Source organism: Chrysemys picta, chromosome 17 (assembly GCF_011386835.1).
Source record: "Chrysemys picta bellii isolate R12L10 chromosome 17, ASM1138683v2, whole genome shotgun sequence".
Taxonomy (NCBI): domain Eukaryota; kingdom Metazoa; phylum Chordata; order Testudines; family Emydidae; genus Chrysemys; species Chrysemys picta.
Window position 1 is genome coordinate 11,215,622 of NC_088807.1, and position 17,534 is coordinate 11,233,155.

General features: G+C 42.2%; 2 protein-coding genes across 25 annotated transcripts in view; both read left to right on the top strand.

Annotated features, from left to right (window-relative positions):
• Positions 1-10,029, top strand: part of LOC112060583 (butyrophilin subfamily 1 member A1-like) — a 39,814-nt gene extending 29,785 nt beyond the window's left edge. For 11 of the 24 annotated variants that reach the window (XM_065570832.1, XM_065570820.1, XM_065570821.1 and 8 more), the window contains 6 exons: positions 434-454; positions 713-733; positions 3,742-3,762; positions 4,218-4,238; positions 7,395-7,421; positions 8,984-10,029. In XM_065570832.1, the coding sequence (XP_065426904.1) occupies positions 434-454; positions 713-733; positions 3,742-3,762; positions 4,218-4,238; positions 7,395-7,421; positions 8,984-9,513 (641 nt within the window). In that variant the 3' untranslated portion in view covers positions 9,514-10,029. The remainder of the gene's footprint in view (positions 1-433; positions 455-712; positions 734-3,741; positions 3,763-4,217; positions 4,239-7,394; positions 7,422-8,983) is intronic. The other 13 variants (XM_065570834.1, XM_065570840.1, XM_065570824.1 and 10 more) reach the window with 7 other exon arrangements.
• A 6,034-nt stretch (positions 10,030-16,063) lies between these two features.
• Positions 16,064-17,534, top strand: part of LOC112060585 (butyrophilin subfamily 1 member A1-like) — a 98,755-nt gene continuing 97,284 nt past the window's right edge. Inside the window, exon 1 of the mRNA XM_065571442.1 lies at positions 16,064-16,180. The gene's annotated coding sequence lies outside the window, so the exon portion shown is untranslated. The remainder of the gene's footprint in view (positions 16,181-17,534) is intronic.

Here is a 17,534-nt window from a genome sequence, read left to right on the forward strand (position 1 = left end):
TTAAAACACACCATGCCCATAGGTGATCTTTAGGGAGAAAAAAAAACTTTGTGAACAACTTCACTCACACAGAAGCAGGCTTTGTGCTGAAACTAAAAATAGCAGGGTGGACACAGTGGCAAAGGCATCAGTTTGGGCTAGCACTGAAGTACGATACCACCTGATCCTCTGGGTACTTACCTCGGCATATAGCCCAAGCCACTGCCTGGGCTGCTGTGGCCACCTTGCTGTTTTTAGGTACTAGCTCAAATAAAGTTGACACATTGGACATGAACCCAATCTGGGACTCACACCTCACACCTGTTATTCAGAAATGTCAAAAAGGAAGTGAAGCCAAGTGCGGAATCTATCCATTACATTAAATTGGGATACTACAATATATATTGAAAGACTTGTATTGTTTTGAAGTAAATTTTACTTTTATGTTTTTCAGACAAGCTTGAGAAAGAAAATGGTAGGTTTACTCTGATTTTGGAGTTTATATTTACTCACACTGAGCACAAATTATTTATAGAACTATAGGTTGTTCAACAGACTGAGGTTTCAAACCATTGTCAGTAAGGTAGCTGTGGTAATCTATGCTGGGAGAAGGACATTTGTAAACAGGAGTTAGTGGGGTGAGGGCTGGGTCTCCAGTTTTGTGAGAACACAGGGCCTTGATTTTATCTAGTTATGGAATGCAAGATTCTGAACTGTGACTGTTCTTTTGCAGACAAATTCCGGAATGAACTTGGTAAGTTCACTTTGATTTCTCAGCTGCTACTGTCCTTCAGAAGAACGTTCTTAAGTGAAAAGAGATATTTGTTCATTTTATTCCCTTTCCTCAATCCAAGGAGAGTTCATTAGCAAGCAGATTTCTTTTTAACTCCATAAGAGAACTGTTTTTCTCTTACATGGTTTTCTCCCACAGAAAGTTGGTTGGTTACCCTAGAATATTTGTACTTCTTTTCTTTCATCATTAATGCCTTGCCTCGTCTTCTCTTCATTTTATCTTTGAGAGTGTGCAGGAGCCTAGCATAAGTTTTCTATAGTATTTATTTTTTCATGATGTAATTTATTTTCAGGATACAGTGTGTATTATTAATTAGGAAAATCATTTTGAGAAGATAATTATATCTGTTTTAAATGTTGCACACTACTGTTTTAGTAACTCTTTTAATTAAAAAAATGCTTGTTTCAGATGCTCAACCACACAGCAGCTTGTTCATGCTGCTCTGACTACGCAAACTTCACAAACAACGAAAACCAAATAATAATAATAATAATAATAATAAATAATAAAACAATGTATCTGAGCCATACTGGATTCACCTTGGACTGGGAATCTTTGTATTTGTACAGCTACTATACATGCTCCTTTATCCTCCTCCTTCTGGCCCAGTGCAAGGGGTGTGGCCAGGAAAAGGGGGCATGGCAACCCTACTACCTGCCTTGTGCAATACCCACAAGAAAGAAAGAGAGAAGGGGGGGGGGGGGAGAAAAACCTATATAATGGAAAACATATATTTTATTTCTTGAACTTTGTCTTCTGCCTCCATTCTCCCTCAACTCAGAAGTGTTTTTTTACTTCCTAGGGATCCTATTTTTTTGTTATATTTGCCATTGATTTTGCATCTCCAGTGTTACAGAGTTTGGGCATGATTTTCAAAGCTGCTGAGCACACACAGCTCCAAATTAAATCAACAGAACATACAGTTGCCCTGGACTCAAGAGGTCTCTAATTACACACTGAAAATCAGTGGCTGCTATTGAAAGTTTAAGTCCAAGATGTGCAGTTGCAGAAGGGAGCTCAGCTTAAACTCTCTGAATAGACCATCTCATTTTACTTATGGTCATAATTCTGTTTTTTTCCCCAAAAGAACATATTTTACTTTTTTCTCACATTTCAATTTTTCTTCAGTCTTTTTATCTATGTGATTTTATCTATTAATCTTATGAGATTACATAATGATGAATGCAGCACAAAAATCTAGATAATGTCTGTTTTCAGGACAAGACATTATATCTAGCTCCCTCCCAACCCAGGTCAGATCCTTTATGTTATTTGTCCTGTGTCATATCTCAAACACTTCTGTTTGATTTCTCAGCTGCTATTGTCCTTAAGAAGAATGTTTTTAACTGAAAACAGATATTTATTTTCATTTCCTTGCCTTCCCTCAATGCAAGAACATTCATTAGCCTGCCTATTCATAGAATCATAGAATATGAGGGTTGGAAGGGACCTCAGGAGGTCATCTTGTCCAAACCCCTGCTCAAAGCAGGATCAATTCCCAACTAAATCATCCCAGCCAGGGCTTTGTTAAGCCTGACCTTAAAAACCTCCAAGGAAGGAGATTCCACCACCTCCCTAGGTAACCCATTCTAATGCTTCACCACCCTCCTAGTGAAAAGGTTTTTCCTAATATCCAACCTAAATCTCCCCCACTGCAACTTCAGACCATGACTCCTTGTTCTGTCATCCGGTACCACTGAGAACACTCTAGATCCATCCTCTTTGGAACCCCCTTTCAGGTAGTTGAAAGCAGCTATCAAATCCCCCCTCATTCTTCTCTTCTGCAGACTAAACAATCCCAGTTCCCTCAGCCTCTCTTCATAAATCATGTGCTCCAGCCCCCTAATCATTCCTTTATAACCTCCTAAGCTTTTTGTGCTTATCTAAGGGAGAGTTCAGCCAATTTTGTGAATGCTTAAATGTTGATTTTCTTTTCCAAAATACTGAAGAAAAGTGTATAAGTATGTAAGGAATTGTCTGGGAGTTTCAAAGGAAAAAAATAAAATACAAGAAAATAAAATATAAATAAATATAAGAAAAAAATGAGAGAACCTCTACAAAGAAAAAAATATAATTGATTTATTGTCTTCTCCCTCCCTCTTTTCTCAGCTCAGAAATGTCTCTTAGTGCCTAGGGATCACATTTTTGTTTGTTTTGTTATACTTGTCATTGGTCTGGCATATCCCACTTCAGACAGCTTGCACCTGATTTTCAGTGTGGTTGAGCTCCCACAACTCCAAATTAAATCAATAAGAGATATAAGATTTTCTTGACACAAGAGGTCTCAAATTACACACTGAAAATCAGTGGCTGCTATAGAAAATATAAATCCTAGACATGAAATGAAAAAGGGAGCTCAACTTAGACTCCGAATATAGCTTTTTATTTTACTTAGTTTTAATATTGCTAATGTTTTCCAGAAAACCACTTTTTACCTTTTTCTCACGTTGTGATGTTTTCTTCATTGTGTCCCTGTAATCTTTCTATCTATATGCCATGTTCTCTTTGTCCCCATCCCTGTTTTAGTCCTATCACTTCTCATCATAAGAGATAATATAACAATAAATGAAATATAAAAATCTAAACCAACTCTGTTTTCAAGGCCAGGGAGGTGGTGGAATCTCCTTCCATAGAGGTTTTTAAGGTCAGACATTACAAAGCCCTGGCTGGGATGATTTAGTTGGGGATTGGTCCTGCTTGAGCAGGGGGTTAAGATGACCTCCTGACTGGGCCGGCTCCAGGCACCAGCTAAGGAAGCAGTTATGCCTCAAACAATTGTCTTAGTGTTGGATTTTATTGCACTGCAGATCAAGTCACATCAAGTTAAATTTGGACTTTGAGCTTCTTGTATCTCATTTTTAACTATTCAGTAATCATATTCACACTCCACAGAAAAGTGGGGCTAGTCACTTTCAGCTGAATTTTGAAGCATGGCTGATGTGATTCTAATATTTGTTCTCGTCCCGTAGGTAATCTCCTGGAGAAAATGAGTAAGTTGATGTTGGTTTGTGAACAATTTCACTCACAGACAAGCAGGTTCTGTGCTGAAACTAGGAATCATTGATGTATTCATCTCACTGTCCTCAAAAAAAAAATGTCCTTGATTTGGATGCCTTCCTCTCTCTCTAAATTTGCGGAAGAAAACCTCACACAACCTAGGATGAGAATTCATGTATCTAGTTATTTTTCTTACTTCTGCTAGTGCACTAAAAATAGCATTGTGGACACAGTGGCAGAGGTGGAGGCTCAGGCTAGCCACCCAAGTAGAATGATGACTGACCTCCTTGGTACATATGTCTATGTAGATATACACTGAGTGTCACAAAGGAAGTACAGCAGTGCATGGAAGCTGTACAATACTTTAAATTTGTATACTACAGCACATATTGAATAGTTAAAGGATTGTAATTTTTTTTCAAATTAATTTTAATTTTATGTTTTTCAGAAGAGCTTCAGAAAGAGAATGGTAGGTTTGCTTTGATTTTTGAAATTATTGTGAAACAGATTGAGCACAATTTATTTGTATTTTCTTAGAATCACTAGAGGTCCTTGAACAGACTGAGGTTTCAAACCATTGTCAGCTGTGGTAATCTATGGTGGGAGAAGGACATTTGTAAACAGGAGTCAGTGGAATGAGGGCTAGGTCTTCAGTTTTGTGAGAACACAGCGCCTTGATTTTATTTGGTTGTGGAGTGCAAGATTCAGAGCTGTGACTGAATCTGAGTGATGTGTTAAGTGTGGTGTATAAGAAAGACAATGAATGAGAAGATTGGGAGTTGCTGACTGGGAAGGTTCTTTTTGATTTCTCAGCTGCTACTAGCCTTCAGAAGATTGTTTTTAAGTGAAAAGAGATATTTCTTCATTTCATTGCCTTTCCTCAATCCAAGGAAAGTTCATTAGCCAGCTGATTTCTTTTCAACCCCATAAGAGAACTGTAACGACTTTCTCCCACAGGAAGTTGATTGATTACCCTAGAATATTTGTACCTCTTTTCTTTCATCTAAAATGAAAGACTGATTTAAGAATCACTGTACAGTATAGACATTCAATAATATCATGACTCCACTTCTGTTAAATTTATCTTTGAGTGTGTGCATCTTTTTTCATCATGTAATTTTTTATGATATGTTAGTAATTGGGAAAATCATTTTGAGAAGATGAAAATTATCACTTTTACCTGTTGTGTAGCACTGTGGAATAGTAGCGCTTTGAATTAAAAAAAAAGTTTTCTTTCAGATTCTCAGCCACATTGCAGCATCTTCATGGTGCTTTGACTACACAAACTTCTCCAAAAACAATGGACCAGAGCACTAGGGGATTCCTCTTGCACTGGGGAAATCTTTGTATCATGTACAGCTATTATTTCACCCTCCCTATGGCCCACTGTAAATGGTGTGGCAGGAAAAAGGGCGCATAGCTCAGCATCCACACTATCTGCCTTGTGCAATAGCCAGGGATCTGTTATCACAACAGTTTAGAGCATCCTTCAAGCTGCTGTTTTCTGCGTGGGGGGAGGGATAGCTCAGTGGTTTGAGCATTGGCCTGCTAAACCCAGGGTTGTGAGTTCAATCCTTGAGGGGGCCACTTGGGAATCTGGGGCAAAATCAGTACTTGGTCCTGCTAGTGAAGGCAGGGGGCTGGACTCGATGACCTTTCAAGGTCCCTTCCAGTTCTAGGAGATGGGATATCTCCATTATTATTATTATTATTATTATCTCACTGCAGAGCCAGTTCAGAATTGGAAGGTAGGATGCAAATAGAACCTTTCATCACTTCTCCTCCCCACCTCACACTAAGCTTCTTTGAGTGTTCATTAGCCACAGCTCTGGACCTCTCTTATAGCCTTCATGCCAGTGATTAGGGCAGAAGGTGAAAAGTGAGTCTCCCACATCCTGGGTGAGTGCCATAACAACTGGGATAATGGTTAAAAGAGAGGTTGTCCTCTTCCCCAGCCATTTTGTGTGGCATTGGACACACACTGCTGCTTTTCTTGTAAGATATGGCTTAGGCACCTGACTCCAGGAGACAGTTCATGGCTGAGAATCCCAAGTGGAGATAGGCACCTCCCTCCAGCCCAGACTGAGGTGATGAATTCTCTGAGGGGGCAGGGCTTAGTATCTCCCATTGGCTAAATTAGGTGTCACTGTGTCCAGTGTGCTGGCTTTTGTGGAGACCATTTTTAAGCACCTATCTTTCCACCATGTCAGCTAGCATCATTGTTGGAGAACTGAGGTGCATGCAAGAAACAATGGTCACATTTAATCAGCTGTGCCTTTATTAAAAGTCTTCTCACATACAATACCCCAGTTAATATAACTGTTGCATAAATTTCAATGTGTAGAAAAAAAACAGTGTCCAGCACCAGCATTTTGAATTCTTTCATACTCACATATCCACATGGAATTGTGAAGGAGAGTAGAGGTGTTGGGCTCTTGTTGAGGATCAAGAGATGATGACCTTCAGGAAGTGATGAGCTCCAGTCATCTGTCAGGCCCATTTATAATTAGTTTTGCATATACCCATTAATGTGCATGTCCATCTTTGGGAGCACCTGTTAATAATGGGGGACTCTTAATCTCATAGGCCACTTGGATAATTCTTCTTTCATTTATTAACATTCACATCATCTTATCGTAGTAACGTGCAATTACCTTAAGGAAGTCTCTAACATTTCACCCTGGCTACCAAGAGTCATCTTATAGTTTCTACCTCTTATAGACATTATCCAGTCTCAGTTACTTTTCAAAACATCAGCATAGAAACATAGACACAAGCTCAGCAGATTTATTAAGTTAGCACGAGTAAGTTAGCTTTATAATATGGACAATTCATCCTAAATCCTAAGACCTAATTTGTCTAAGCTAAGTATTTTACACACTTAAGCCTAAGGTTTCTTGCATTTCAGTTTAAACCTTAAGTTATTTTTTTTTACCCATAACCTATCAGATATTAGTCTCTTATATCCAGCTAGTATAATAGATTAATTTGTTAATTACAATCTACACCATGCTTTGCCACCTAACTCAGGCCTTGCAAATTGCATTGGGTGGCTAGATGCCTAACAGTTAGATGTGGCTATGCGGAGTATTTCAACACACAAGTCCCTTTTTGGCTTTGATCCCTAGTCCCTGTCTCATTTGGGGTGTACTGCCACTGCCACACTCCCAAAGTAAATAATAGTAGTAGGGTCTGAACTGCTGTTAACAGAGTCTGCAGTGGTCTAAAACAATATATAAGGATGAGGGGAAAGTGTGAGGGAGTTTGGTCAATGTAAGAAAAAACCTGAAATCATACCACGCAAAAATAAGCAGATTACATGATGAGATTAGGCTTTGGCTTGAGGTCAAGACAGACAAAGCAGATGTTAGGCAGACCAAGACCTTGAACAGGTTCTAATCATAGGAGTTCAGAGGAGCCCCTATGTGTAAGACAGGTGTAGTATACCTGTGTGTGCATTCTAAGCACATTTTTGTGCACATTAATATCAACACTTCTTCCTTCTGAACAATTAAATAGCCATTTAATGCTTTCTCAGTCTGGAACATCCTATTGCCAAAAGCAGGAAAATCTTTAGTGTGGGCCTCTTTTAATTCAATGTCTGTTATTTCTCACTTGATTTCAGAATGGAGAAGGGCTCGCAATAAAACAGGTAACAGGAAACATGTTTCTTCCAGGATGAAGAAATAAATTTTGTTAATACAGCAACCAAACTAGAAACATACCATAAAATGCTGTTATCCTGAGAGCCATGCTCAGTTTTTACACAGTGTTTACTTGGGGGAAAAAAATCACATTTATATAAGGACCTGATGCTGACTTCATACCAATTTCACACCAGTGTAATTTCATAGATTTATGTGGAGTCACTTCTTATTTACACTGATGTGAGGTGAGAATCAGCCCAAAATGAGAGTATTATCTGAGGAAACACTAAGGCCCTCAGGATTTGGGGCAGGGTAAAAGCACAGACGAATTGGCGGCAGTAATGGTGATTGCGGTGGGTGTAATAATAAGAGTAATGATGACAGGGGTTATGATTCTGGGTAGTTGTGGCAAAGAATAAAGTGGGTGAGATTGTAATGGCATTTGGTATTGATGAAAACAGTGGTGAAAAGTTAGCTCTGGGAGAGGTGTTGTTGTTTTGAGATTGATGCTGATTATACAGTTCACAGAGACTGCTTATGATATTTGAACAAGCTCACTTGAGTCAGTGTCAAAGAAGGGAATAGAACTCGGGAGTTCTGAGTCTCACTTCCCACGTCTAGATTCTAAACAAAATATTATTTTAGTTACTAAAACAGTCCATTATAACATTGATGGTACAATAATAAAGACAATAGGGAAGTACAGTGATCCAATATAATAGGTGTAATAATTTTCTTCTCTGCCATCTGCTTGGCTGTTTAGAGATTAACATTTTTACAAGGCCCCAGTTCAACAGGGTATGTAAGCAAGGGCTAAACTTTAAGCAGATATAAGGGTGGTACCTCCTCATCTGAGCACATCTACTGGTGCATAGCTATGTCAGTCCCAAGATATCAGAGGAACAAGTTGGGTAAGGTAATCTTTTATTGGACGAACTTCTCTTAGTGAAAAGAAGAGCTCTGTGTGGCTTAAAAGCTTGTCTTTCCTCATCTAGAGAAGTTGGTCCAATAAAAGATATTGCCTTACATACCTTGTCTCTCTCACATCTATTGGACCAGGCCCCAAAGGCAAGGTAGTCAGAGGATAACCTACTTTGTCAATCGTGATAGGACTCGGGCATGAGTTAGGTGCAAAATTGCTTGGCAATGCCAGGACTCAGGTGGCTGAGTGCACATCCAGTTGCCAAAGTTTAGGAACCTTGGGAACTTTAATGGTGGAAATCTAGGTGCTCAGGAAATTTATATGCCTGCAGGGTTAGTCTGCAGCTGGGCAAGGGTTTTGTGAATGCCAGTGTCACCTAAATGCTGGATATATATATGGCTATATCCCCCTTGTGAATGCCACTCAAATAATACAAATCACTTTCAGTTTCATGTGAATCTCAAGCAACTCTCATATATTTGAAATATTTCAATATAACAAAAAACATTGTCAAGCAGGCTTCAATCAGGCAAAATTTGCACCTAAGAAAGGAGTGTAGGATGGGGTCTACCCTGCAAACTTCTCGTAACCCAGCTCAGACTGACATTAGACCAGTGCTTTGGAAAACCCAATCTCTCTTTGCAGAGGACATCACTCTTGATGCAGGAACAGCCCACCCCAATCTCTCCATTTCTTGGGATAAGAAGAGTTTGAAACATGAAGCCCAACCTCAGAAAGTTCCACCACATCAAGAGAGGTTCGATTCGACTGTCTGTGTGTTGGGCTCTGAAGGATTCTCCTCTGGAAAGCACTACTGGGAGGTAGATGTTGGGAGCAGCACTTACTGGGACCTGGGGGTGGCCAGAAAATCAATAGAGAGAAAAGGGACACTTTCTTTGTCCCCTAAACAGGGATTCTGGGCTCTGGGTCTGAATGGGGGAGATTATTGGGCAAAAACAGATCCATGGACCCGAGTCATGGTGCAGAAAAAGCCCAAGAAAATTGGAGTTTACCTTGGCTACCAAGATAGGCAGGTGACCTTTTTCAGCGTAACTGACATGTCTGTGTTGTTCACATTTAATGATTGTTCATTCTCAGGAGAGGTTTATCCATTCTTTAAAAATTCCCACAAAGAGACAACAATGAGAATTTCTTCAATTAAAGAAGAGGAATAAATTTAAAATGGTTGTGAGGCTCCATGTTGTTGACTAAACTAAGCCAAAGCCCCTTGATGTGTTATGGCACTGTTGACCCAACTGAACCAAAGCAACAATGCTTTGCAGCCAGAAGAAAGGTGATCTGAAAAGCCATTGGCTATGAAATTATAGTTACATACATTGCTAATGCTGCAGGGGTGGCTCCCCCTGTAAGGAATAGGACTGCACTGGAATCTGTAAAACTGAGCTCTCACAAACAGAGCTATTAACTAGTTTATCTGGACAAGGTATATTAGCAGCTAAAAGTAAGGAAATAATATCCTATATTATACTAATGAGTCTGTGCTAAATCATATAACGAGTCTTTGAGTCAGGTATAAATACAAATGGGGTAATCACACAATCTTGAGAAATATTGACCAGCTGCTCTGCTGTCTTCAGGATTGGTTGGTGGCATATTGACTTTTCCATTCTGTATTATGCTGCGTTAATCTTTGCTTAATATTTTTCATTAATAAAAGTTGATTGAGCCTAGTGATTTGATCTTATTTTAATCTATAACAAACCCATAACAATTTATACTGATGCATCTTTGTGGAACCAAAAAAAAGTTTACTTTTGTGATGCCATCTTATCTGTATAATTTCCATAAAATAAGTGTTAAGAGGCTGAACAATTACTGATATCTGGTAACCTTTTAAGAACATGAAATTTCTGACACAGAACTGTAAGAATTTTACTGAGGAAAATGCAGCACTGTTTCATAACATTGCTTGGCATTGGCCTTGGAAACAAAATGACATCAATATTATTGCTAATTTAATGTCAGCATATTTCCATACAATAATTAGACCAGATTCATGTCTGACAAATAATTATAATCTGGGTCTATATCCAACTGACTAAGTCTCTCTGCATATGCTCCTCCCCGCCTGCCATCAGAAGTTCAGCTACCATCAGCACCAGTGAGGAGCCTTTAAAATCAATTTCATCCTTCACAGGTAAATACAGTTCAGAGAAGGTGGGTAGCCATCCTGTTCCCCTTCTGCTACAGAGGATGTTCCTCTTATGGATGCATTTACACTGCACACTTATTTCTACAGCATGTAGTGTACACATATACACATGGTCCCCCTAGGATGGCAATAAATAACATTGCTAGTGAAGCATGGCTTAGGTACATGAAGTAAAGACACATCTGAAGGGTGCAGGTATATACCTGAGTACATACCCTGCACAGCTCTGTACAGCAGTGGTATTCAACCAGGGGTCCAGGTTTCAGGGGATCTGCCAAAATAAACCAGCAAGCAGGGACAGCGACATAGGATTTCTGAGTAGGAAGCTTCTGTAAATGAACCACTAGTATTGTCCCCTGTTCACTATTAGATGTTTGCAGAAAGATTCTTCACCTGTGCTGCTTCTGTCTTTTGGGAGTGAAGGCACATTTAGGCCTGACGGAAGACTGCTATGCATTTTAATTATAATAGTGTGTACACACACACACACACACACTTAACAGTATAAGCGTAAGCAGAACTGTGTATGAGTAAGAAATTGCAGATCAATCATGTTTGTGAAGAAAAGATAAAATAACTAAAAAGCTAAAAGACTGGTTTGAACCTATACTGACAGGGAAGGAGAGTTAACATGGAAATGAGAGACTAGTATACATGTATGAGAAAAGATAAAGTTACAAGTAATTTTTTGTAACAAAGGGCAGCTGATGCTGTATTGTCCGGTGCTGGGGGCGACTGTGATGCAATCGTCCTGATGAGCTTCCCACTTGCGAGTAGTTGAGTGTTTTGCCTTAATAAATATATGTTAGACTCATCTGCTAAATTAGTGAACCTCAGTCCAACACTGTCCATCTGGATAATCCACTTCTGAAGCTGCTCTGGACTGCTTCTTCACCTGTTTGCCTGTAAGTCCAGCCTAGTCTAACACTCCCATACCCTCTACAGCTTACAAAATGAAGGGAAATCCCTCAAAATTTGGGGTATGTGAGAGGCATGAAAAGGATGGCTGAGAAGGGAGAGAGACCAAGGAGGGAAAAGCGGAGCCAGCTGAATGAATAAGCATCCTAAAAAAAGCCATAGACTGATTCCGTATATAAGCGAACTCTGGAGTCCTCTTAAAGAGAGCTAATTTTGATGCAAATTGAGTTAGTTTGGTCTATTGTTCATGTGCACCCAATGCTGCTGCACAATGCTTTGGTAATCCTTCAGCTGCTATCCCACAGCGTGTGTGAGCTGGGGGAGTGAGAGAGACTGTGAGCTGCCACTTTCAGAAAGTGGCACTCAGCAGCCTGAAGGAAAGCTCCTTCAGACACAGCAGCAGCCACCAGCAGCTCTGTCCATCTCTTAGTGAGCCCTGTTCTCACACACCCCACTCTGTGGAGGTGGGGTGCATGTGTGGGGGGGGGCAGGGGACAGCCTGACATCCAAGCTGTTCCACCCTCCTTACAGCAGACAGGAAGCTCCCAGGAGCAGCTGGCCACGGGTGGCGCCAAACCATGGGGCAGGAGCCACAGGGCTGCTGATGCCAGCAGCGGGAGGAGTACCCCTACTCTGGAGGCACCCCATTTGTAATGGAGCCCTGGGCTTTTGCCCCATTTGCCCATGCCTAAGGCCAGCCCTGATTGTAATGGAGGGAGGAGATACCACCCGGAAATACAGGGACTCTTGGGTATGGAGGCAGTGAAGAGAGATCCCCAGGTGTGTGTGTGGGGGGGGGGGGGGGGGGGATGGACAGGGAAAGATACTCCCAGAAGGGAAAAAAAAACAACTGCTAAGTGCTGCCCAAAGGGGAATAGGTGAGAGAGACCATGTGGTGGGAATCAGGAATGGAGAGACCTACCGGGAAGAGGAGTGCAACTATAGGAGAGACCCCCAAGCAGTTGATCAATGATGATAAGGAGAGAGATACCCCTGGAGGATGAGAGGGATGGGATCCAATTGGATGAAAGCAGCTTGTGGTGAGACCTTAAAGAAAGCTCCTGTGGGGATCCACAGCAGAGAAATAGGGTAGAATTAGGACCCCCATGTACACACTCCAGGAGGACAGAAATGGGGGTAGGGAGAGAACAAGGAGCAAAAGTGAAACCTTAAAGAAGCAGAAGGTTCTGAGGGCCAGGTGGGGTGCAAGCTCCTGGGGGAGCCAGCAATGCCCAGCTAGGAAATATCCTGAGCCCCTAACACTGGCAAGCTGGCAGTGTGTCCCTAGTACCCCGATGTTTTACAGGGCAACCATCTCAGCAAAGGAATGATGCTGGGAAACCTGAACAGTGGCAGCCCCATGCTCAGCAAGAGGGAGATGGGGGCACCTAGAGTGATGCTGCAAGTAACAGGGAATTGGATGAAGGAGTAAATGAGGGAAAATAGGGAGTAAAAACTAAGACATAAAGTGATCAGAGCCTGGTCCAGTGGCTGGGTGAGGGGCAGGATACGAGACAGATGCAGTTGGGGGCTCTAGAGGAGCAGACTCACCCCTGCAACACCTCCTGCTGGTCTCTTCTGGGAATTAGTTCACAGCCTTGGAGCACCCTCCGCAGGCTGGTGATCCACCTGTCCTTTGCCCCCCCCCCCCCATGTCCCTCCCTGCACCCCAGTGCCCTTTTGTCTGGGGTGCTGCCCCCTGGCAGTAACCCCACAGTCTTAGGATCTCCCCTCCCCAGGGAACCCCCACCCACTATCACCACCTCACCTCAGAATAAGGCCACTGCAAGTCACCAACTAGCCCCTACTCCCTAGGGCAGACTGCAGTATAAGCCACTCATCACAGGCAAGGTTGGGTTTGGACCTACTGCCTTAGCCAACCCCTGGGCTACCCTCAGTACCTGTTAGCCCAATGCTAGGCCGCAGCCTAGGGCTTTCCAGGCTAGAGCTCCCCAGCTCCTCTGTCTTTCCCTTCTCCACTCATATACCCATTCTCTAGCTCCTTACAGCCAGACCCTTCTCCCTCTAAACCCAGAGAGAAACTATCTACTTGAGCTCCTGGCTCAAGCTTTTATAGGGCCAGCTGGTCCCTGATTGGGGTGTGGCCCCATCTGAGACTGCTTCCCCAATTAGCCAAGGCTTCTAGAGCTGCAGCCCTCTGCAGGGCTGCTTTTAACCTCTGCTATTTTAGGAGTGGGGTAGCCACTTCCCGGAACCCAATAAGTATAGGAGCAGTAGGAGGGGCTCAGATTAACTGCTGGAGCCACAAAGAGATGTGAATCCTGAGCTGGGGGAGCCCAGTCTAGAAAGATGAGACCTGGGGGGAGTCAGCCCTTTTGCTATTGGGAGGCTATAGGGGTATCACCTCCCTATCTGCCTGGCCCTAATCCTAGGAACAAGCAGGGACCCCTCTGACACCCCAGCTGGAAGAACAGGCTGTGGGACTGCTCCCCCTGACTTTCCTGTTGCTTGTCTCCTCTGCTTTGAGTGACTCACTATAGGGCAGAGTAGAGATACAGCTAGCACCATCCAGAATGGCTCCTTTCATGTCTCAGAAACAGTGAGACTGGGATGGGGGAGACCCCCACCCAGTCAGTGGGGACAAGGAATAAAGGGGGAGCTGGATGTTTCTGATGGGAACATAAGTGAAGTCAGAGTCCTATTGAAGGGGAAACTAGAGAGTCCTGAGGGGAAAGGGTAAAAATTGGAAATCCCACTGTCAAGGCTGTATCCCCACTTTGAAATTTAGGGTACAATGTGGGGGCCTGCATGAAGACTTCTAAGCTTAACTACCAGCTTAGCTCTGGTCCGCTGCCATCATCTCAAGGCTAATTCCCTTCCCTGGGAAGCCTTGAGAAACCTTTCACCAATTCCCTGGTGAATACAGATCCAAACCCCTTGGATCTTAAAACAAGGAGAAATTAACCATTCCCCTCCTTCCTCCCACCAACTCCTGGTGAATCAAGATCCAACCCCATTGGATCTAAAAACAAGGAAAAATCAGTGTAGCTGCACAAGGTTGATTTCCATACTGATTTTACAGAGATGATTTTTACCTTTTTCTTTAATTAAAAGCCTTCTTTTTAAGAACCTGATTGATTTTTCCTTGTTCAAGATCCAAGGGGTGGATCCTGACTCACCAGGAGTTGGTGGGAGGAAGAAGGGGGGATGGTTAATTTCTCCCTGTTGTAGATCCCAGGGGGGGTTGGAACTGATTCACCAGGAGTTGGTGGGAGGAAGGAGGGGAATGGTTAATTTCCCCTTGTTTTAAATCCAAGGGGTTGGATTTGTTTTCACCAGGGATTTGGTGAAGGTTTTTCAAGGTTTCCCAGGGAGGGAATCCATTGAAAATGGTGGCAGCCGAACCAGAGCTAAGCTGGTAATTAAGCTTAGAAGTTTTCATGCAGGCCCCTACATTTGTACCCTAAAGTTCAAAGTGGGGATCTCAGTCCTGACAGGTTCTTAAAAAGAAGGCTTTTAATTAAAGAAAAAGGTAAAAATCATCTCTGTAAAATCAGTATGGAAAATAACTTTACAGGGTAATCAAACTTAAAGAGCTCAGAGGACTCCCCTCTAGTCTTAGGTTCAAAGTACAGCAAACAAAGATAAACACTCTAGTAAAAGGTACATTTACAAGTTGAGAAAACAAAGTAAAACTAACACGCCTTGCCTGGCTATTTACTTACAAGTTTGAAATAGGAAAGACTTGTTTAGAAAGATGGGGAGAACCTGGATTGATGTCTGGTCCCTCTCAGTCCCGAGAGCGAACGAACTCCCAAACAAAGAGCACAAACAAAAGCTTCCCCCCCCCCAAGATTTGAAAGTATCTTGTCCCCTTATTGGTCCTTTGGGCCAGGTTACCTGAGCTTCTTAACCCTTTACAGGGAAAAGGATTTTGGAGTCTCTGGCCAGGAGGGATTTTATAGTACTGTACACAGGACAGCTGTTACACCCTTCCCTTTATAGTTATGACACCCACCCACTCACTTCTTGGGAATGGTTGAAGAGATTCCTAATACGAGAAACAATGGACTCCAAGGCCGGGAGGGAAATGAGATTTCAGGTGAGGAATTACAGACACTCTTAGGGAAATAGAGGAAGAAGATGACCCTAGTATTGACACAGTGAAGAGTGTGATGGTGCCCCCCATAAGGCTTTATGGAATATGCTTATGAATGTATATATGACATAACTAGAATATGTTTTCTGCTACATATGCCATGTAACATATCTCTGTAAAGGTTATGATCTACTGAATCTATTAATCCTATTTGTATGCATGTATCATTTTTGTACTTGAAGTTAGGAATATTGGCTCTATACTTGCTTGATTTCTATTAAGAAAGGAATGTGCAAATTAAATGCCCAGTCAAGAACCACTAAAGCCAGCAATGAACTCAAAGATGCCAATCCACATTGGAGCTTTCCCAGGAATGTGGCTTGGCTGGTAAGAAACTCAGTCATGCATGGACATGTGACTTGCCCATGTGACTCCAAAACTTCATCTTGGAGCTGGTCTTTGCATAGGAGAGAGAGAGGGTCTCCCCCCATAAGGGAAAGTCTATGTAAGCCTGTGGAAGATCCCTCCATTTTGTCTTCAGCTGGCTAAGGAGAGAGCCTCCCCACCCCCCCCCCCCACAAGGATACCTGAAAGAAACTGGAACAAAGGACAGTAACTACACGGGGTGTGAGTGATTGCTGGACCCAGACTAGAATGAGACTAATCTGTAAAAGGAAGCTTACTGGAACTGGTGAGGTTTTATTTGTATTCAGTTTTCTTAGACATAAACTTGTGTGTTCTATTTTATTTTACTAGGTAATTCACTTTGTTCTGTCTGTTACTACTTGGAACCACTTAAATCCTACTTTCTGTATTTTATAAAATCAATTTTTACTTATTAACCCAAAGTATGCATTAATACCTGGAAGGGAGGGCAAGCAGCTGTGCATATCTCTCTATCAGTGTTATAGAGGGTGAACAATTTATGAGTTATAAAACAGATTTATTTGGGGTTTGGACCCCATTGGGAGTTGGGCATCTGAGTGTTAAAGACAGGAACACTTCTGTAAGCTGCTTTCAACTAAGCCTGCAGCTTTGGGGCATGTGGTTCAGACCGTGGGTCTGTGTTGGAGTAGACTGGCATGTCTGGCTCAACAAGACAGGGTGCTGGTGTCCCAGGAGGGCAGAGAAAGCAGGGGCAGAAGCAGTCTTGGCACATCAGTTGGCAGTTCCCAAGGAGGTTTCTGTGAACCAACCCATCACAGAGAGAAATTGACCACACCCCACAGTGGGGAAGAGGGACCCCTGAATCAGGGGAAAGGGGTGGAAAGACAGTCCCCAAGGTGAAGAGATAGCAACTGCAGAGACACAGGAGAGAGATGGATACCACTTCTCCCTCCTGTTTGGAGGAGATATCCAGAAGGAGGAGGGGAAGAGCTATTCCAAGAGGGAGTGAGGGTGGCGACCAAATGAGGAGTAGACAGCTAAATGGGAGGCAGTAAAGTGGATGATTAAAGAGAAAAATCCCAGGAGGGGAAAGGAGGAAGAGAGAGGTGAGATTCAAATGGTTTATACAAAAGGATTTTTCAAGAAGACAGACCCCAGGGGAGTGGTCATGAGCAGAGAAAGGAAGAAAGACCACTTTTAAGAATATATAATGATAATGACTAGATTGAGAGAGACAGGCAGAGAGAAAAAGAAAGAGAAAATGTGGAAGAAAAAACAAAAGTGTCACTTGATTTTCCATGGTAAGTCATTATTACTTCTTATGTCCAAAAAGCTATATCAGAAGAACAGTAAGATTGCAAAATCAAGCACTCAAAAGATAGGAAATTCTAGTATTAAGACTGACTGTGCAATCTTAATTTGCACCCCCACCCCAGAGTGCATGTGTAGATAATTTTCACATTTGACTATTGATTTTGGATACCTCCAATTTTTAATGCCGAAGGCACTCAGCACTTTTAGAAAATCAGACCCCTGCAAGATGTCTCAATATATTTAGGCCACTATATTTTTTAAAATTCTCACTACTCTCCCAAGCAGACATTCGACAAATTTAATATTCACTAGGGAAATAGGGTCGCCACCTTTCTAATTACTGG